Raw genomic sequence first — 21,408 nt, 5'->3', positions numbered from 1 at the left:
GGGCTCATTCAGTCCTTGGGCTCTTCGCTGAGACAGTCAACAAAGATGCTAGTTTAGTGGTGGTTGTGGAGCTGTGTATGCAGCTCCTTAAGAAAGGCTAAGAGGCTCTGATTGTGTTAAGCTGGAGGAGATATAGATTAGTTTTTTCTGCTGATACAAGTTATCCATTGGGCCACCCTAATGCATTAATGGACCACTTGAACGGAGCTACCCCAGTGCACACAGCTAACAGGACGCCCTAACTGGGCCTCCCCAATGCATAGGCCTCATTAGGGCAACAGGCACAAAGCTCACATTACATGGCCTTCATTCAGATGGGTACATGTTAACATTAAAAGGCAGCATATTATTCTCTTCCTTGGCCTCACAATACAGACTACTCCTGTCAGTAGCAGAAATAACCTGGTCTGTGAACCAATAGAAGGATGTAGATATGCTGAAATATATGGACCGCACCTCCAGGCCTTACACCCTGCCCTGGGATACCCGTCCCCAGCTCTGGCTGCAGAGAGACTGTGAAGCTGCATCTCTGTTGGTTTGAAGGGAAGCAAGAGGCACCATGGATAGTTTCTATCCCATTGATCCCCTCCTGGCCACATCTAATGCACTTGGATTATGTGCATTCCAAGCCAGTATGTGGCTGAGGGTATTTACTTCCTGAGGTGCAGTCTAAATAGAAACCTACAAAACAGTTTTGAAATACGTTCAGAATTTAATTCTGCTGTCTCCGGTGTAAACCTGGAGTAACTCCACCGACTTCAGTAGTTACTTCAGATTTACACCAGTGTAATTGAGAGCAGAATTTGGCCCTCCATCTGCAAAAGCACTCTCGACGTTCTGTGACATTTGTCTGGTGAATCAGTCTGTGAGCGGCCCACGCTTCGCTGTGAACTTGGCAGAAGATGCTTCGCCTTTATTGAAAGCTCTCTGTAGCTACTGTTTCTGACCCCATGAGTTGTCCCTCCCATTTAAGTCATTGAAATGCCACTGTCGTCAGCTATTTTCATGGTAATTTTTCCCTAAAGCCAAGCATAAAACCATCTGTCAATTTGTTACCAGTTGTGGTTTTGTTTATTAATAGATTCTATTCTTAATTTAGAAAAAGAATCAAGTCATTCTGATCAATTGATGTAAATTGCATGTTGGAGTTGAGTCAGTAGTAGTTTGTGCTTATCCCTCCCCCTACCTAGACAATTTTATTAATTAACATTTGCCCTCACAGAATGTAGCTAATAAGTAAGGAGCTTTACACGGGCAAACATTCATTAGTAGGTGTTGGCAGGTGGGAACAGATTAAACCAGCATGAGAGGAGGAGGTCAGCTTCCTTTCCGTTTACAGCTGCGTGCCAGGACTTCTCACAGCCCCTGAAATACAAGAGGCCAAATTCTAGTCTTTGTAGCACCAGACTGTATCCTAGTGACTTGATTAGAATCACTCTGAGTTTACCCTGGTAGAACTGAGTTCCGAATCTGGCCCCAGATTTACTCTTTTCTTCTCAGTGCCCTGAAAATGTCGGGGCCGTAATGTTTTGAGGCTTTCGTTAGCCGTTAATAGCCTTGCAGTCTCTCTCAATGAGACTGCACAGCACTATAGCTAAGTAACATGTGAAAGGGAATCATTAGGGGCTGTCTGGTTATATGCCATTCGAAAGAAATCTAAGCATCATAAATACATCTTGTAGCGGCCCCCCCACTGCACACTGATTGTTCAGTCCTTTAATTGAATTAGGAAAGCTAAGCTGTTTGTGGGACTAAAAGCAACGTGTTTAGTGCAGATTGCCAATGCGTCCTGCCAGTGCACATTCCAACAGCAAGCCACTGAAGGAATGGAGCAGCCATCTGGGACATCTGGGTCTGGACTCTGAAGACGCATACATAATAAATACAAGGCCCAATCTTGTGGTCCTTTTTGTATACAATCTTAGTAGCATGACAGTATAAGAATAGAATGTGTGCGAAGGGTTGTAAAGAGCTTCAGAGGACAGTGATGAAAATTCATAGACGCGAAAGACGTCCAAATCAGGAGACATTAAAAAGATTGTGACAACCATACAATGGGGGTAAATGAGATAGGGCATGATGGAAGTATATTAAAATAGCATAGAGAGGAGGTGAGTCCGGAGATCCTAATAACCCTTTCTCCTAATACAAGATCAAGGAGCTATCCCATGAAATAAAAAGACAAACAATTAAAAACCGATAAATGTAATACTTAGCTAAAAAATGTTTCATTAACTTGTGAAACTGCCCAGGGTGATGTTTGAAGCCAGAAGCTTCATGGAAGTAAAAGAAGGATTATGCACGTACATCTGGTCCTGGCCGCTATCAGTGGCAGGATACTGGACTAAAAGACCACGGGTCTGATCTTGTATGGTTCCTATGTTCCTAGATGATTAATAAGTATATCCACAGTTAAACTAGGGAGGGTAAAAATTGATAATGGATCTCAGCCCTAGTACTTCAAAACATAAGCCAAGCTGGCTTGGGTTTAGGAAGAAACTTCATCCATTGGGTAGGTTATTGCATAATTGTGTGTTTCTGGACTTTTGTGCCTTTCTTTGACAGCTCTGGTGCAAGTTACTATCCGAGATGGGGTAATCTAACTGTGTGAACTGCTGGTCTGGTCCGGCATGGCAAGCCTGTGTTGCTCTGGGATGGAAAATGGTACCTGTGCCTTCTCTGGGGACTCAAGTTAAAATGAATGATATTTTTCAGTGGCTGTTTCAAACATTTTATTTAGGCTTAATAGTTATGTTACTTTGCTAGGCAGGTTTGCCAGTTTGCATTAAATGAGTAGTTTTTACAAATAGTAATAATACTCATAAATAATTCCTTGCTTCTATATCATCCTGAGGACCCCAATGAGCTTCACAAATTATAAATTACAGAAACACTGCAATGCAGCCAACCAGCATTGCAAACAGTGCCCAACAGTGGGCGAGGAGGGGAAATACTGCCCAAAGATACCTGGACAAACCCCTGTTAAGACAAAACCTTTAAAGGCATGGGATCGTTAAGGCACCAGAGAGCAGACCGGATCTTGGCTTCTACGATGTCCTCAGAAAGCAAATCACCTGTCAGACATCCAGTGCGAACACTGTTTGGCTCATCTAGGCCTCCGTTCAGGACAGCACTTATTTATGTGCTTGACTTAAATCCCACTGGAGAGCTTAAATCCCACCTAAGTCAATGGGTATGTCTACACAGCCCACAGGAGTGAGCCTCCCAGCCCAGGTCAAGAGACTCGGGCTAGCTGGGCTCATGCTAGTGCTCTAAAAATAGCTGTTAGCCAGCGCTTTGACATTGTAATTCAGGCTGCAGCTCAGGCTCTGAAGCCTAGGGAGGGGGTAGGTTCAGAGCCTGAGCTCATGCCCTCTGTTTTGAGGTTTTAAGTAGCACTTAAGTGATGCATATCTCTTGTACTTGCCCCTCTACGAAGGGTGGATTTCACCTGAATGGCACAATAATGCCCTGTGTGTGTAACACTTCCAGACCTGGGAACATGGCAACGTCTTTCCCTGCTCCCAGAGACTGGTCCTAGCCCCAGGCTCAGTATGCACCGCGTGGGCCTTTTCCAAGATTATTTGCCTGTCAATTATTGCCTCACGGCAAGCAAATACAGCTGCTTTCATCACAAAACCCCTTTTTAGTAGCTAGCAGGCAATGGGAATTGCCAATCCCTGCCCCATTACTCTCCTATCGAATCCCAATATAGAATTGTGTCTTATCTACTAAGAAGTTGGCCAAGTGGAATAAAAGCCTTTTTTTCTTTTTACACATCCTGCCAGAATTAATGATGTTTCTGAGTCAGAGGCAGGAGGAGGCTGTGAAATGTATTAATCCCAAGAGGGGTTGACTGAGGGTAGAATCTTTTCTTTTCTCATATTATCTAGAATCATTAATTTTTCCTTTCCCTGTGCACATGGGCTTTATTATTCCTTATCAGTATAAACAATTTGTAGCCCACGGGATAGGTATAATTAACTAGCGTGGTAGTAACCATGCAGATCAGTGATCTATATTCTTAAGCGTCCTTCTTCCTCCATAGTCATTCAAAAGAAATGAATACACAGCCAAAATTGAGCATCTTCATTTCAAACAGGAACAGAATAGAGGAAGGGAGGAAAAGAAACCAGACCTTCCAGTGGTTAGTTCCAGTCTTCAGGAGCCTGATATGAGCTTCTTTTTCTTGCTCTTTCAATTGACCTTACGCTAGAGACTGGAATTATTGCCCTGTCCACATGGCTCTGTTTTTTCATTACCCAATTACTGTGGAAGCAGTAGTCTCATTGCCCATCAAGTTAAGCTAACAAAATCGAATCACTGTTGTTGTTGTTTTTTAATGTGTGTGAAATTTGCTTCATAATTAAGAAATGAAACCAACAGCGCTCGTTTCAGATTGTCATCGGGGGTTGGAATTTACATCATAGTAAAACTGTGTAGAATAATGCTCTCTGCAGGGAGCGCCGGGTTATTATTGCTGTTAGAGAAAGGAAATCAATTGCATTGATTAAAAATCTATCCAGGCATCGTCTCCTGGGCCATGACTTGACACGGTATGTAATTGCTTTCACATTTATTTCCTCATAATCCCAGCCCCCTATTCTACAAACCAGGTACACTCTCCTGAAAATGACCAAAACCCACATATGCTGAGCTGCGCTCTCCAAAGGTCAAGATTCTGGTTTTGGCAGAATAAGCTCTTCAGGGCAGGGACTGTCTTTTTGTTCTGTGTTTGTACAGCACCTAGCACCATAGGGTCCTGGGCGAGGACGGGGGCTCCTAAGTGCTACCACCATACAAATAAATAATAATATATATGGGACTCTAGTTGATAGAATTCCCCGTCATATCAACATACAATTACTATATCGGAAGGCACTTTACTGTCTCTTTTTCACAACTCTACATAAACAGAGAGTCAGTTGTTAAAATTGCACCTTCTTTTTTGATACATACTGTGTAATTAAACATTTATATCTATTGTTTCTATAGACCTAATATGCGTGCATGCACACACATTGGGATTTTAGTTTGCTTATTAGGAATTGATTTCAACTTTCTCTAACCCATGATGCTCTGGAAGGTGAACTAAAAACCAGAAGCTCCGTGTCCCACCCCCAGACTGAGACTGCTTTGTGGAGCTCTGTCCTGGCAATAGTGAATGTATCATAGCACCTTTTTTATTGAAAAGCACAGAAGTGCTGCCCAATCTTTCTCAATCCATCGCTTGCTTCTACTGGGATTTCTTAGCTGCAGTTTGTCCACTAAGAATAAAAGAGGAGCATTAATTTTGATCAGACTCAACACACCTTTTGAGCAGATTGTACCCAGAGAGTATGAAGAACTAAACTGCTTCAGAGTTGTGATTGGGAATTGCCACTAGGAATTCTGTTGTCGTGCATTCAGTGGACGGATGCATTAGCAACTTCCAGGGCTGGTCAGGTGGAAGAGTTTATTGAACTTAATTATACATTTGCTTCAGTGGTCTCACTTGTCCCCTCATTCCATATATTGTGAAACAATGCCAATCTCACACTGACTCTACTGATTGGCAGTATGGGAAGAGCCTTCCACGCTACTGCTTGTGCTATACCTGCTCTGTGACAAGAGAACTTCACTCCCCATTGCTGTCAGCCTGACACCTTTCACAATCGCCAGGGCCCTGATTTTCATAGATGTTGGGCTCCCATTGGCTTCAGTTGGAACTGTGGATTCTCCATGCTTCTGCAGATCAGACCTGAGAGCTTTTTAGTTTATCTTTACAAATGAATCAACAGAAATAAAGTAAGTGAATTCCACTAAAAATACTCTCATCCCTCAGAGGGCAAATCTCACTTGTCTGTATCATATGAACATAGATGCATTTTCTGGGCTGCCTTCCAAATCCAAGTAACACCCTTTGCCTTGTGGGGGGCTGTTCCCATCTCTATAGACTGTGAGGGGATCGTCGAGGATGTGGTCCTGCTGGGAGCCCCAGTGGAAGGAGACGCCAAGTACTGGAAAGCTTTCACAAAGGTGGTGTCGGGCAGGATCATAAATGGCTATTGCAGGTCTGTACATGCACAACCTCGACGGCTCATTATGGCTGGGTCGCTGTTAGCGGATCTTTCATTTATTGCTTTTGAACATTTTGACAGCCCCAAAGATTGAAGTATTAAGGAGCTCTCAGTAGAGAACCATCTTCTTTAGAAGTCATTGCGTCCATTACTTGGATTTGAAAGTCTTCAGGAGGCAACATAAGGCTGTTCTGTCTTGGGCTTTGATTAACTATTTATGGTGAACTTTAGACTGGAAGCCTGCGCATATAAAGGATTTGGTATTTAGGGACTGTATTTCATTTACACTTATGGCTGCTTTACGACCCTCTGGTACCGTAAAGGGGCCTCAGACAAGGTGTAAATGTAACTTACATCCACTCTAAAGCTTCTTAAAACTGTCAGAATGGTGCCAAGGTGTACATGAGAATCCAGCTCTTCAATTCACAGAGGGTATGTCTACACTACAGCAGCACTGCTACAGGACTGCAGTTATGCTGCTGTAGCACTGCAGTGTAGATGCTTCCGATGTCAACAGAAGGGGTTTTTCCATCGATTGTACATAATCCGCCCTCTCAAGAGGCAGTAGCTAGGTCAACAGTAGAATTTTTCTATCAACCTGGCAGTGGCAGTTGGGCCAACAGCCTTGAGCAATTTTCCTCCAGGGTAGATTGGCTGAGGCCCTGGAGGTTTTTCACCTTCCTCCGCAGCATGGGGCAGGGATCGCTAGCAGGAGGGTTCTCTGCCAATTGAAGTCACTAAGCCACAGGATTTGGGGACTTCAACAGCAGAGTCAAGGGAAGGGGTAGGGACGGTTTTGTGGCCTGCAGAATGCAGGGGGTCAGACCTGATGATCATAATGGTCCCTTCTGACCTTAAAGTCTATGAGTCTATGAGCTTAGGTCGATCTAATGTTTAGGTGTTGACCAGACCTGAGAGCTAATTTGTGGAATTACTTGTTTTTAACATATGTTATATCACCTAATTGGCCAAACCTTAACAATGATGCAAATTTGTCTACAAATAAGTGTACAGAGAGAGAGAGAGGTGCGTGTTAATATACAATATATTCTATTATTTTACGTACCTTAAAACGATCAGAAGAGAGAAATTAAAATCACAAGCACTTGAGATTAAAACAAGAAATCTTCATTACTCCCATCCGTATGGCTGAGCTGAGAGATGCTGCTTTTGCTAATTTTGTATCGCTGAGGTCTTATAGATGCAGGATGTGTATGCAAATTACTGCATTTCTTCATGTAACATAGCGAAAAAAGCAACTGCTGTCTCCTGTACAGTAGTTTCTGGGGGATGTTTCTGTTTTCCTCCAGGAAGCCATTCATGATTAGCAATTTACGTGTATAACTGATTTTGCTGTAGTGACTATAGATCATCCCAGAACTGCAAAACAACCTCTACTTATTTCAGTGCAGAAAGCATAGTATATTCGTTTCCGGTAATATAAGAGAAATAATCTTGTTATCGTTTCAGAGCTTGACTGTGCTACTGAAATAAAATGGGCTATGTGTGTATAATTCAAGTTAGTCTCTTTACTTTGGCAGGCCATATTTCGACTGTTCAACAAACAGCGGTTAATAAATTACAGCTCAGTTGCACACAAACCGGAGTGAGCAGGGGATGAGATTCCAGATACATATCCTAGTACATTTAATCTCTAAAATCCCACAGGATACTGCAGCTGAGAAGCACCAGGTCTATATGAAGGGTGATGTGAGGTGTTAATTGGAGAGCTATGGGGTGGATTTCGGTGAGAGTATCTGAGACATGAATCAGGGAAATATGTTATTTCCTAATAAGACGTTCACATGGGTCTGGAGATGTGGTGGTTCCCTGCCTCGGTGTTTGCATAAATATTGAGCCAGATGGTGGTGGATCAGAAGCAACTTCATGGAAGTTTGTGGACTTACATTAGTGTAAAACGGGTGTGAGATCAGAATCAGGCCCATTTACTTGAGTTCAGTTCACACCTCTCAACGTTGACGTTTCAATGAACCAAACATCTTGAAGTGAAAGCCAGTTGAAACTGCTACATTGGATTTCGTATCATCCGAACTACCAATGTCCTGTGATCGCCCTGTAATACCATAAGTCAAGCCATGTTTGCATGGCTAGACCTTTCAAACAACCTGGTCTGAGTAATGAGTTAGCAACAAATACAAAACCGAGTGAATTTCATGTGGCCTTGGGAATGTTGCACACATTTGGCATAGCTCCATGTGGGCTTTATTCACATCTGATAGTCAAGGACAGTGGTGAACCGGCACAGCTGGAAGAGGCAGCTCTTAGAGTAAAATTCACCTGTGCAGAAGGCCAGCACAAGGTTCTATACACCACTGCAGTCCTCCTTAAGCCTTCATCATAGAGCTCAGTTGGATGGAAGTGATGTCCAGGCTTTGTGCCAGCTCTCTGCACTGGGGAGAATTTCACCTTTCCAAATGCATAGCCATTTTGTTAATCTTTAGACCAGCCATGCCATCTCTGGCCCACCACTCAAGATTGGAAGCACGATCTTGCTGCTTCTCCTATTTAAAAATCTTATATTTTTACAGCACCTTTAATCCAGAAAGATCCTAAATTACTTTATAATTTGCATATAGGTCAGCAGCCACGGTGCCTGTGCTCAACATGTTTACAAATGCTACAGGCTGGCAAACTTCTACGTGTTAACGTATTACAAGGAGAGTGTGCAATAGCTGGGTGCAGCCCTGTCTCCCTGCAAATCTGAAATAATTTTAAAGATCCGGAAGCCTCTATTCACGGGAGTAGTCCTGGTGAACTCAGTGAGGCTACTCCTGTGAGTCAGGATTACTCCTAAAATTTTTACAGCTGTACCCCAATTATTTTATCCAGCATGATATTCCGGGCTTGATTCCAGGACAGATGAAGCTGCAGCAGCTATTGGTACAGACTTTGTCCAGGTCTACACTAGTGGGGGGGTCGACCTAAGATACGCAACTTCAGCTACGCGAATGGCCTAGTTGAAGTTGGTGTATCTTAGGTCGACTTACCTGGCCATGAGGACAATGGCAAGTCGACCGCTGCTGCTCCCCCGTCGACTCCGCTTCCGCCTCTCGTGAGCTGGAGTTCCGGAGTCGACGGGGAGTGCGATCAGGGATCGATTTTATCACGTCTACACTAGACGCGATAAATCGACCCCCAATAGATCGATCGGCGGGTAGTGAAGACCTGCCCTTAGCTGGGCTGCCTGGTCCTGTCATCTGTCTTTTCCTGTGTTCCCCGAATATCTTCGTGCATTTTATCTGTCTTCCAGCAAGGCTTATTAATACCTCTGTTCCATTTTCCTCCTAGGGGAGACTGGCTGCTGAGTTTTGTCTACCGGACCTCCTCTGCTCAGCTCAACGTTGCAGGCCTTCAGCCAGTCAGCCTGGATGACAGGAGGATGGTTAATATGGATCTTTCATCTGTAGTGAGTAGCCCTCTTCATTTCCTTAGTATTTCACTCTGTCCTTACCGCTCATAGCCTTGTGTTCATCTTCCATCCACCTAGCCGCGTCTACACCAGGGACACTTAGGGCACGACGTTTTTCACAACCCTGGGTGATGTAGCTAGGTCAATCTAATTTTTAAGTATAGATCAGGCCTAAGAAGAGTGAGTGACTTTGTGTGTAGGGGGAAGGGGTAGCTCAGTGGTTTGAGCATTGGCCTGCTAAACCCAGGGTTGTGAGTTCAATCCTTGAGGGGGCCATTTAGGGACTGGGGTAAAAATCTGTCTGGGGATTGGTCCTGCTTTGAGCAGGGGGTTGGACTAGATGCCTCCTGAGGTCCCTTTCCAACCCTGATATTCTATGATTCTTCCCTCTATATGTGCACAAACCTCACAACTCCAGGACTTTACCACAAACTCCGTGTCAGATGAGCCTTAAGTCTGTACCAACACCTAATGGAAGCAAGAACCTGAATGTTATGTAACATTGTAGGGAATATTTTGTTTCCACTGTTGCTTTTTTAAAAAATTCTGTAAAATCCTGCATTGGAGAAAATGGTGTTTCTATCCCATCAGATCCTACAGGAGTGGTATCACTTTCAGAAAGACAGTGTGGCGTGGTGCGCTGTCTGCACTTGCCCTGAACTCAAACACTGAGGCTCGGTGGTGCTGGAACTAGAGTTGCCGGGAGTGCTGCCGCAACCCTTGGCTTGACGTACTATTAACACACACCAAATACCTGGTTGCCATCTTCAGCACCCCCACTATAAGAGTTGTTCCAGCACCCCTGATGAGACCTGATCTACGCTTAAAAACTGAGTGCCATAGTTAGGTTGACCTAACCCCAAACGTAGACATGGCTAGGTCAGTGAAAGAAATCTTCCCTCAGCCTAGCTACCACCTCTCGGAGAGCCCGATTAACTATATCAATGGGAAAGCCCCTTCCGTCAGTGTAGGAAGTGGCTGTGGTATGGTGCGTCAGCGGCACAGCTGCAGCACCATCGCTGTGCTGCTGTCATGACTGTAGTGTAGATGTGGCCTGTGCCTACTCCCCAACAGAGTACCCCACTTGTGAAATGTAACAACTGCTTCATACTCTCGTACAGCCCCTTCACACTTGCACACAGGATACCACCAAAATATCTGCTCTCCCCTACCCACCACTAAATCCATAACCTGCTTTCATATCCCACCTCACTACTACAGTCCCCATGGCATGAAGACTCCGGTACCCTGTTACTTACAAAACCTACACAATTCTGTAATGAAATGACGCAGACTCAGCATACATAAGCACCTCTTTGCTTTGATGACATACACGGGGGATTCAGATCCTGATCTCCTCATCTCACAATCACAGCTCTATGATGTTCCTCAAACTGATCCCCAGATCTCTTCATCTCACAATCACAGCCCTTCCAAGCTGCTCCAGCTTATTCCTCCACTATTCAATACAGCTACACTAAGACAGTGAATGCAGTTGGAGTGCCTGCAGATAATTCCCAGGAGCTATTGCCAACTGTGGGTTATCTTAACTTTGTATTTCCTGGTTCACAGAAGTTTGAGTTTTGCTGAACCTGACGTTCTGGAAGGACACGAACTATCACCGGGCGGCCTTAACTTTGCTTTAACTAAGGTTTTGCCATTTAGTTTCCAGTATGGTCAGAGACTGCTTGCAAACTACTAGTACTCTTGGGGACCATGCACAGCAGCCTAGCCCAAGAAGGGAACATCTGCAAAGTAGCAGGGCCTCCCTGCTTTGTGTCTCATAATTCGAGCACCGCTATGAGTAGGGACCAGGGGGAACCTGCAGTCTCATCTAGCTGGAGCTTTTGATGGTCTGGAGCAAGTCATTTGACCTTGTGCTTCAGTTCATCCAGCTGGCTTGTCGGGTTCACAGTTGCAATGCTACAGCAGGGGTTAGTATAGCTGGATTTGAGTTTGGAGTTACAGAGCTCAGCGATGTTTGTGGCTGGTTTGATGGCCTTGAATTTCTAGGGCATGGTCACAGTTGTGGCTTAGTAGTTGGATTCTGAGTTTCCAGGGAACAGAGTAGGTTTCTGAGTTCTGTCCTGTAGTTCAGGCATAAATTAGATTCCCCAAAGCTGTTTAGTGTTGTTAATGCTAAACTGCTGTTAGGGGTGTAATATCTTCAACACTATTCAACTCGGTTGCCCTAAGCAAGCTAATGACATAGATGCCTTCCCTTCCCTCTGGGTGACCTCCTCTGCAGATTTATAGATTATAAAGTCAGAAAGGATCACGGCCATCATCTAGTCTGACTTCCTGTATAACACAGGCCATAGGACTTCCCTAAATTAATTCCTGTTCAACAAGAGCAGATCTTTTAGAAAAACATCCAGTCTTGACTTAAAAATTAGCCAGTGATGGAGTGTCCACCACCACCCTGGACAAATTGTTCCAATGGCTAATTACCCTCACTGTTAAAAATGTACACCTTATTTCCAATCTGAATTTGTCTAGCTTCAGTTTCCAGCCATTGGATTTTGTTAAAGTCTTTTCTGCTAGATTTACGAGCCCATTATCAAATGTTTATTCGCCACAGTAGGTACATATAGACTGTGATCAAGTCACCCCTTAACCTTCCCTTTGTTAAGCTAAATAGATTTAGGCTCCTTGACTCGATCACTGCAAGGCATGTTTTCAACCCTTTAATCATTCTCAAAGTCTTCTCTGACCCTTCTCCAATTTATCAACATGCTTCAGATCATCAGGAAGAACACAGCTTCTTCACACACATTCACAGCAATCTTGAGATCACAATCTACTATGACTTAGCTGTTTTTTTCCCCTTGCATTTTGGGAGTGGAAGATGCTTGGCAGAGCTGTGAAAACAAATCTTATAACAGACACTGGATTGCTTCCTCTGTCACTTCTCAAACTGTGATGTCTTCTGAGCACACCTGCGAGCTGGCACAGATTACTCTCCTAGTATTACTCTGGATCCAGAAAGAGTCTTAAGCACATGATCAGTTTCACATGTTATGATATCCAAACACATCAAGCCTGCAACTGTTCAGCTGTTACCAGCTCATTTAATTCATACTGACTGAACATTGCTGATCCCGCTGCAGGAAAAATGCAGGACTGATGAGGTGTGGATAAAGTAGAGATGGTACAGAGCAAAGTGTGGACAAAGTGGGTTAACAGAGACTCTTAGAAACATATACACCCCTCTGCGACATAGTTAAGCTGATCTAAGCCCTGATGTAGACCCCGCTAGGTCGACAAAAGAATTTTTCCATCAACTTAGCGACCCCCTCTCAGAGAGGCAGATTTACTACAGTGATGGAAGCACCCCTTCTGTCGCTGTAGTAAGTGTCCACACTACAGTGCCCAGTGCTGCAAGTGTGCCGTTGTACCGTTTCTAGAGCCGCCAGACCAGTAGCGCAGCTAGGGGGGGAGCAGGGGGAGCGGTCACTCCCACTGAGCAGAAAAGTGGCGCCTTTTTAATTTTTACTCACCCAGTGGTGCTCCGGGTCTTCGGCAGCACTTTGGTGGCGGGTCCTTCAGCTGCTCCGGGTCTTCAGTGGTGGGTCAGTCGGGGTTTTTCTTTTTCCTTTTTTTTCTTTTTCGTCACAGCTGGTGGCACCTTTTTTTATGTGTTCGCTCCCCCTGCTGCTAAAACCTGGCTTCGCCACTGAGCCATACCCTTAATGCCCTATCTCTTGCTTTTCCCTGAAGAGCCCTGGTCTGTTCATTTTATACTTACTAAATTTCCAAAGCATATGGAGTGTGGCAGACACCACTGGGACTGACTCTCAGCAGCCTGCCTGCTCTCGCTGAAGAAGCAGTGTGCACATTTAGGCTAAATGCGTGGCCCAAGTTCCGGGTCACCAATCTTCCACCATTACGCATCTGTGTTCACACTGCGTGTATCAAATAAAGAATCCCAACACTGCTGTCATCTCGGAGAGATCTGCCGCTTCCATGATAGCGCAGCCTTGCCTAACCTTACTGGAAAGGACGGAAAAGGAGCCATCCTGACAAAAAATAGAGCTCTAGGAGACAGGAAAACCGTGTGTTCTATGAGGCGTGTAAAGAAAAGCTTCAGAAACCAGTGCTTTAACAAATGGCATGAAAGCAAAGGTGGTTTGCACTGCAATGCAATGGAATAGGGTCGCATAAAGGTATATAGAGATGTTCTCAACAGAATGCTAAAAGTGTAGTGCTAGTAAGGCACTTTACTACTTAATCGAGTGCAATAAATCCAGCTCTTTCTTATAAGATACAAAAATTAAAACTCCTTTTCTGCAGGTGTGGATGTTTGAACAAGTATTAAAGAGCGTCATTCGTACTAGAATCTACTCAGTAGTAGTAGAATCTATGATTCTACTAGTGAACTAGTATCTTGGACTAGCTGGACTCCTCCAAGATTTCCTGACTCGGATCCATGAAAAAAGTTCAGTGCCACTGTGGGTTAGACGGTTGCTTTGTTTGAAACGTGGCTGACTGGTATCTCCACATCTCATTCTCATAAAGGTCCAGAGGTATGGGAATAGTAGCAGGTCACATAATGCTAGCCCAGTACAATGCAAGTGACCTAATCATAGAATCATAGAATATCAGGGTTGGAAGGGACCTCAAGAGGTCATCTAGTCCAACCCCCTGCTCAAAGCAGGATCAATCCCCAACTAAATCCTCAAATGGCCCCTCAAGGATTGAACTCACAACCCTGGGTTTAGCAGGCCAACGCTCAAACCTAATGCTGGCCATTCAGTCTAACCTAGCAGAAAAGACTGAGCTGCAATTTCAATTTCTTTTATGCAGACAACGCTGCTTAAAACCAAGGTGTTAGTGTTTCTTAAAACAATGTGGGTGCCTGTTTCAGTGGAACAGGTTGCTTCTTGCAATTTGCTGGGGCACTCTCTGTCCACAGTTGCCCTCGTAGTCAATTGTAGCTCTAGGTACTTGAAAATAAATAGACCGGTTTGAGAGAAACCAGGAAATAATAAAACACCTACATTAATGCGGCCCAGCAAATCAGAGTGTTTGCCTATGCTTGTAGGGACTTGGCCCACTAAGGTGATTGCAGAGCCCATTGTGATGGGTCCTGAGAGCATAAGAAAGTATAGTTGATCCTCGTCATCACTCTATATTAAGCATCAAAAAAGCTGGTTGTGCTTTTATATTAAGCTCTTGCTGCTTTAGAGAAGAATACTGATGGGCTCCCTCGTTGCCTGCTTTCTAGCATGTCGAGCAGGCTCTGCACCACGCCTTTCAGGCCATTGGTCATTTCGCATTTCTGTCCCGCCCTCTTGCAAAGCGCCTCAGGGTCCTGTAGAGAAACTACGTGAAAATATAAATGACAGAATTCTGGAGGAGGCTGGGAGTGCTATGCAGTGGCGAGCTCTGCTTCTGGTGAGGGCAGGAGTCTCCTGTGTCGCGCCAGCAGCAACTTCTGCAGGCTCCAGCATAGGTGCTGCATGGGATGGGTTCAGCACAGATTTCTAGTTATGGTGACACAAGGCCATGGGACAGGGAAGGAGGGGAGGTTATCAAGGAGCAAAGTATGGACTTCAGGAAGGTGCTTCGTGCGAAATTCATTCTAGCACCCTTCACGTTCAAGCCATCTCCCAGTTTATCCATGGTGAGGGCCATTTCTCCCTGCGGATCCTTTCAGACTGCGGAACTGAGCACAATGGTTAGAGTTCCCCTTTCAATCTGGGGGGGATGCTGGAGTCCAAGGAGCCTGATTCTTGCTGCTGGGGCAATTTAAAGGAGTCTCAAAGTGTGTGGGATATAAGAGATATATAAAGGGCCTTTGCGTAAATGAGAATCAGGGCCCAAGGCATTTAGCCTGTGTCTGTTTTGATTAGTACAGTCTGCTTTACAGTTTCCATTTGTCCTGCCAGGGCCCTCTCCTTTCATTCTCCTCCAAACTTTTAAGGCCTCATTTCTCTAAATCTGTCAGTGAGGAAACTAACAAAATGTCCTCCCACTCAGCAAATGCAGTTATAAAAGCTTCCTGAGTGCTTACAATGAGACTGATTGGTTCAGCGGATTTATTTGACAGTAACTGAAACCGAGGAAGTAATTGAGTTGTAACATATTAGGCTGATTGCTGTTTGTTCAAGTGGGATGCTGGAGATTACGTTTTACATTAGCATCTGAATATCGAAGAAATGTTGTTAAGAGTCGGAAAGTAGGCAAAATGCTTTTCATGTGGGCTTGGACGTTACAGGCATTTGCTTAGGTTTCTTTAGGCAGTTTTAATGTAACCAAAATCTGAGATGAACTTAAAGGCATGAAAATAGATCTGAAGGTCTGTCTTTCTGTAGGTCGAGTGACAAACTTCATGGAAGATGCAGGAAGTTAGTACTGCCATGTTGCTGAAGGTGGGAGAAGGGCTATGCATATCTCTCTCCATATACCATCCCAATAAAGGAATCACAGATTATCCAGGGCTACAAAGTTTATTTTCTGCTTTACATACCCATATAAGCAAACCCCAATTTCCGCTTTGGGACGGTTATAAAATATCTGTTATATAAAATTTAAAGACCTTTAGCCACGATTAGGACTTGCATTCACCTTGAAATTCCCTGCTTTCCCATGCATTCAAATGGCAGCTGAATTCTCCTAGTTCTACTCTTTATCATTCAGATGTCACCTTCCTAGATGATGTTGATGATGATGATTATGAATTTCTCTTAAGGTAGCACATAGAATGCCCAGGTGAGATCAGAACCCCATTGTGCTAACCACTGTACACAGGAAAAGGCGGCCGCTACCCTGAAGAGTTTTAAAGGGTTAAGAGACAAGACAAGACTAAAGGTGTGAGGGGAAACTGAGGCACAGAGCGGTGATGTGACTTGCCTGTGGTTATATAGCAGGTCAGTGGCAGAACCAGTAATAAAACCCAAGTCTCCTGAGTTGGATACAATTTTGTCACAGTAAAATTAGGCAAAATTCATGGTAAAAATGCACAAATTCAGAGTATGGTCTAGGCAACGAAAAATGTGTAACAATAAGGTATTGTGTATCGCGGAGGCGTTGACACTGACCCACAGGCTGAGTGACCCGCTGAGGTGAGTCAGGGAATAGAGCTGGTACTCCGTCTCCGAGCCCTACCGCCTGGGGTTGACACCAAAGCCCAAGCCCTGCCGCCTGGGACTGAAGCCGAAGCCCGAGCCCCACTGCCCAGGGCTGAAGGCTGAACTCAGACATCTCCTAAAATCATGGAATCCATGACCTCCGTGACGGAATCGTAGCCTTAATTATCATTGTAATAACAAAATTGAAAGAAGTGTTGTCCGAGCACCACACTGGGAGCCAGGTACTTCTGAGTTCTAATCCCAGTACTGGAACTAATTCCCACTGCAGCCTTGAGCAAGTCACTTCCCCTTTGTGTGCCTCGGTTTCCCCATCTGTAAAATGGGTATAATACTGCCATCAAAGGAAGGTCATAAAGATTAATCAATGGTTGATGCGCTTTGAAGACTGAAAGCATGTCAGGCCAGCTAATCATTATTACTCTGTCATTTAAGACCATTTTAAAAGCACTGATTTACCCTTCTTTGCAATAAGATGCGGTGATGAGATTTTGTGACCTGTTTTACACTCCGATGTTCCAGTAAAATTGGAGAAGCAAGAAAAGGCTGAATAAAAGAGCTCTTTTTGGAATATGCTGCACCAGACATCACCATCGCTCTGGCTTTTCTCCTTGAGATAGTTACAAACCTTTTTGACTTGCTCTTTTCTCGGCTGCTGAAACTGAACAGTGAAAAGCCAATCTGTGACAGTGATGATTAAAATGGAATTCCTGCTCTTGCCCTCCAAAACCTTTCTTAGAAGTGATGCCTTGTTACTAGCGTCTCGAGTGATTCCAGGGCAGCCTGGTTCACCACCTGCGTGGGCTCTTTGGATGCAGCAAACAGACAAAAAAGACAGTATTCTAACAATCTATTGATTTAGCACTTGTGTGATTCGGGCTTTTCCTCAAAGGTGCATTAAACTGTGTTCTCATCGTGGGCCCAAAACTTGCAGCAAAGAATGAATCCTGATGCTGAAATTCAGGTTTATTAAGGACCCTGGGGACTGAGCATGGAAGTAGGTTGCCTGGGTCTCATTGCTCCCAGGTGGAATGACTTGTTTCAGATGAGCAGTACCACCTTAGGCAGGTAGGACAGGAATGAATACAATCCAAAGAAGAAAAGCAAGAACGGGAACTTGATTCAATCAGAAGCTAAACATTTCCCTGGATAGGAACTTGTAGCGATTCTATCACGCTGCAGGAAGGAAAAGCAGCTAAAACCACCACTTTGTTGGTGATGTTGTGGAAGGGTGATGGACCGGGGGAAAAAACATCACCTGGAAGATTTCATTAAGTCCCTGTAATGTCATCTTCCAGTCCAGCTTCAGTTCTGTTTCAAGGGAGTGCCAGCTCTCACAGGTTCTCAAAAGAGGATAGGCGTGTGGTCACATTTCACAGAAATAGGTCTAAACAGCCCTATCCCCCCCCCCCCCCCCCCCCCGCCCAGTCACTCACTCTCAGAGCCGCACAGAACTTTTTGGGCACCTGGAGCAAAATCTGAAACTGAGCAGCCCCCCTTCCAAAGAAGGGACGCCCCTGGTAGAGGGGTTGGCGAGCGAGCCCGCCCACACTCACCCGGCAGCAGCGGCTCCTGTCCCGTGGGCCTGTGCCTGGCTCCCCGCTCTTGGCGCTGCATACGGGGTTGCAGCATTTCTCAGGTTTGGCCCACGGAGGGTCATCTGAGCTCAACGTGAGTGGTGCTGCAACCCTGCATGTCAGGTCACAATGCCACTCTGTTTCGGGGCCCTCTCAAACAAAGGCTCAGGGCAAACTGCCTCTTTTGCCCTCTCCTCCCCCAGGTGGCCCTTTCCTCCCACACAGCTACCAATTTTCCACCCTGAAGTTCCTTGTTGTGAGCTGTGCTTGCTAAATGGTCAAAATCTGGAGCTTCTACGGACAGACAAGCAGAGACACAGGCTCTCACATACCAGCTGCAGATGTGGCCTCTTCAGACTATTTTGTATAGAAAACCACTCTCTCGTCACTCTTCCCTATTCTGTCCCACCACTTGTAACTGACTGCGTCAGGGCAGGCCCCAGGGTTACCAGGGCAGAGGGCAGCCGCTGAAGCCATCAGATAACCAGGCCTGAAGGAGCAAAGTGAGCCAGCCCCTCTCAACTAGCTTGCGAACAAAGGCTGTTAGCGTCACAACTTCGATTCAAGCCTGCAGGGAATTGGCCTGTCTGAGCTTTTTTATCTGTTGAACAACTCACTCTAGCTCTAATTTTCCACTTGATTAAGCTCTTGGAAATGAAAAAGCTTCTTTACCAACAGTCGTCACACCACTTATTCTCTCATCCCTTTGTCAAGCTGCAGAATAGAGAAATACTGTACAGCCCCATTTCCTTAGGCTCTTCAGTACAACAGCAGCCAAGCTAATAACTAGGAGCTCTGAACCTACAGGATCCTCAAGCACTTCACCTGCCACTAGCATGCGGCCACCTCTGGGATGAGAGGTGGAAGCTGTTTAACAAGCATTTCACAGCAGTGTAGGACAGAAAGTGAAAGATCATACTGCATCCATTTGAAAATGCCGGGAGAATTTAGGGAGGCATAAAGTAACTACCGGACTTGACATTTGTTAGGACTCTGGTATTAACGCCCTTGCTCTTGTAAAAAGTGCTGTGGCATGTTAATTATCAGTATCTTGCTGCCAATACTGTAATGCACTAAAGCAGGACGAACTTCCAAGCGTCTTCTGAATCTGTCCAACGCCATCTGGAAAAGGGAGTGGTTTTTCATCAGAACTTGTTAGACTAGAGAGAAATCCACAGCCACATGTCAAAGGAGAATCCAATGGCTTAAGCATCCTTTTCACGTCCATAGATTTGTTAAGAACTTAGAATAACTAATAGACGTGTCAGTGCACAATTTGGGCTCTGTAACAGACTAGCCTTAACTACAGCTGTTCAGTGAACTATGTGAGTGAATTGGTTTGTTCTGCTCCTCAAGGATAAGATTTTGTATAGCAAAAAAACTCCATCAAATTTGCTGGCATCCTCAGTGGCTATGCCAAAGGTTTAATGGGAATGTGAACTTAATTACCCTTTTTCCCCTTAGAGGTGATCCACGGAGGTCATGAACGAGGTACATTGGTTAGGGGCAGGGCGTGGTTTGGAATTTAAGGGAAGCTGACACTGCTGTTTCCCACAGTCTGTGCATAATGAGGTTATCAGGCTCCAGGGCTGTCGGCTTAGCACCAGCCACAGGACGCTGCGGAAATGATTTTGAAAGAGAGACGTGTGGTGGCGGAGGGGTGGGGGAGTGTCATAGTTTAAATAACAACTCAATCCAAAGTATGCAACCTCCCACCTGAGATTCTCCACTAAGTAACCAGGAATGGTATTGATGTGATACAGGAGCACGTGTTCCCTTCCCCGCAGCACGACACTTTGCATCATCTCGGGCACCCATGGGAGATGTTTTAAATGTTGGAGAACATTGCATTTGAGACAAACCCTCCTAGTAGATCCCAAAGGCTCAGACTCCGTCCCTGACTGGGCTCACGGTGTATAGGAATAACAGATCATCACACAGTTATTAATGTTACAAATAATTGTCCAGATCACGAAGTCTGTGATCATGACGGTCCCTTCTGACTGGAAAGTCTATGAGTCCATTCAGGCAAAACTGCCCGCAAAATCAATGGGAGTCTTCCCTGAATAAGGATAGCAGGATCAGGCCCCATAAGAGTCACAGCAAGGTGCTTTTAAGGACAGAGCACGTTGTACGTTGCCTGGATATTTCTGCCTTGTGTTTACATTAACGGTATTTCAACAAAGTATTTCCGTTTGGGTTTCATTTCCTTTCTATTTTCTTATGCCAACATATGAAAAGAAAATTCAGATTTTAAAGCCAATTAAAACTGTTAATGAAGTAGAAAATTGACTCCCCTAACTCGCTGTGTTTACAAGGCATATCACCCATCACGTAGTTTCCAGACGTGTTTGAGATTTTACAGTTGTACCATAACATGTTATTGATGCTCATAATGTAGATAAAGTACCGTGGAAAAGTTAGCACTTCCTGTTAGCCTCTGAATTCCTGCTACCTCAAATGATAATCTCATCAGAGTTTACAAGCCAAGCAGAATCAGGCCTGGTCAGGATAAAAGCTGAGGGAAATCCCTGTGCAGTAAGTAATGGTGTTGATGACTAACAGCAGGTGATACTCCTCCCTCTGAGTCACTATTGATATCTGCAGAGTGATCCTACGGGTGCTGTGTTGCTGGAAGGTGCCATCTTTAAAGTGAGATGTAAAACTGAGGGCCTGATGCTTACAGTCTGCTAGATAATTATATTCGGATTGCCTACAGTTCCCGCAGGAATTTCAACTGTGTATGGAATTCTTCAGTTCTTCTCCTAAACCATTGCGTAGAGTTGTTGTATTTATAGTTTATGTTGTGGTAGGGCTTAGAGGACTCCACTATATTGAGCCTCATCATGCTAGCCCTCTAGTAAGTGACCATCCCTGAGAGTTTACCATCTAAAAGGCAAGAAAAAACAGGGATGAATAGAGCCCTGCAAATCCGTGGATATCCATCCGCTTTATATCCTCAGATAGCCGCATCCATGGCTACGGATATCCGCGGACCATTTTTGTGGCGCGGATGCAAGTACACGTTTTGTATCTGCGCAGGGCTCTATGGATGGAGCAAACAGGTAGGTAGAAGGACTGATCTGTAGACGCAAGAACTAATGGATATAAACTGGCCATGGACAAATTCAGGCTGGAAATTAGAAGACAGTTTCTAACCATCGGAGGGGTGAGATTTTGGAACAGCCTCCTCGCGGGAGTTGTGGGGGCAAACAACTTAATTAGTTTCGAGAGAGATAGACAAATTTCTG

The 21,408-nt window shown here is 44.8% G+C and overlaps 2 protein-coding genes across 3 annotated transcripts in view; one reads left to right on the top strand and one right to left on the bottom strand.

Annotated features, from left to right (window-relative positions):
- LOC128826026 (group IIF secretory phospholipase A2-like) overlaps window positions 1–21,408 on the bottom strand; it is a 218,685-nt gene that overhangs the window by 152,231 nt on the left and 45,046 nt on the right. The gene's annotated exons all lie outside the window — the stretch shown is intronic.
- The window catches only part of TMCO4 (transmembrane and coiled-coil domains 4), an 82,231-nt gene that overhangs the window by 48,877 nt on the left and 11,946 nt on the right, over window positions 1–21,408 (top strand). For both annotated transcript variants that reach the window (XM_054009021.1, XM_054009022.1), the window contains 2 exons: window positions 5,936–6,053; window positions 9,369–9,486. In XM_054009021.1, the coding sequence (XP_053864996.1) occupies window positions 5,936–6,053; window positions 9,369–9,486 (236 nt within the window). The remainder of the gene's footprint in view (window positions 1–5,935; window positions 6,054–9,368; window positions 9,487–21,408) is intronic.

This window comes from Malaclemys terrapin, chromosome 19 (assembly GCF_027887155.1).
Source record: "Malaclemys terrapin pileata isolate rMalTer1 chromosome 19, rMalTer1.hap1, whole genome shotgun sequence".
Taxonomy (NCBI): Eukaryota; Metazoa; Chordata; order Testudines; family Emydidae; genus Malaclemys; species Malaclemys terrapin.
This window is presented reverse-complemented; position numbering and strand designations above follow the sequence as displayed.